General features: G+C 61.7%; 1 protein-coding gene across 1 annotated transcript in view; it reads right to left on the reverse strand.

Annotated features, from left to right (window-relative positions):
• The window catches only part of LOC104131400 (zinc finger protein 385C-like), a gene marked incomplete at its 5' end in the record, with an annotated part of 2,754 nt that extends 2,383 nt beyond the window's left edge, over window positions 1-371 (reverse strand). Inside the window, one exon of the mRNA XM_009644561.1 lies at window positions 184-371. Within this exon, the coding sequence (XP_009642856.1) occupies window positions 184-371 (188 nt within the window). The remainder of the gene's footprint in view (window positions 1-183) is intronic.
• Window positions 372-481: the final 110 nt, after the last annotated feature.

The following is a 481-nucleotide window of genomic DNA, read 5'->3' on the forward strand; positions in this document are numbered from 1 at the left end:
GTCCCTGCTCCTGCAGGGGGGTTGGGCTGGGTGACCTCTAGGGGTCCCTCCCAACCCAAACCATTCCATGAGTCTATGATTCTACCCACCCCCCAAGCCCCCAGTGCCTGTGCAGAGGGGTCCCTGCTCCCGGTGCCCCTGCGTTCCCAGGGGAAAGGCACGCACCAGGCCTGGCATCGTCACCTGTTTGAGCTGGGTCTCCGAGTTCACGTAGATCTCGCACACTTGGCAGTGAAACGCCTTGTTCTGGATGTTGATGCTGCCCTTGTTGCCGATCCGCTTGGACTTGTGGCCTGCCCGGGAGAGGAGCTTGCCTCGGCCTCGCCGCATCTGGGTGCTGTGACCTTCCAGCATCGACTTGTGCTTGGCACCTGGGTGGCAGAGGGGACACTCAGCAAACCCTGACTTTGCAAACAAACCCAGCTCCCTGCTGAGTGCCACAGCAGCAGGAAGGATGCCCTCCAAGCAACCCACCCAACCG

Source organism: Egretta garzetta, unplaced genomic scaffold (genome assembly GCF_000687185.1).
Source record: "Egretta garzetta isolate BGI_Z169 unplaced genomic scaffold, ASM68718v1 scaffold728, whole genome shotgun sequence".
NCBI lineage: Eukaryota > Metazoa > Chordata > Aves > Pelecaniformes > Ardeidae > Egretta > Egretta garzetta.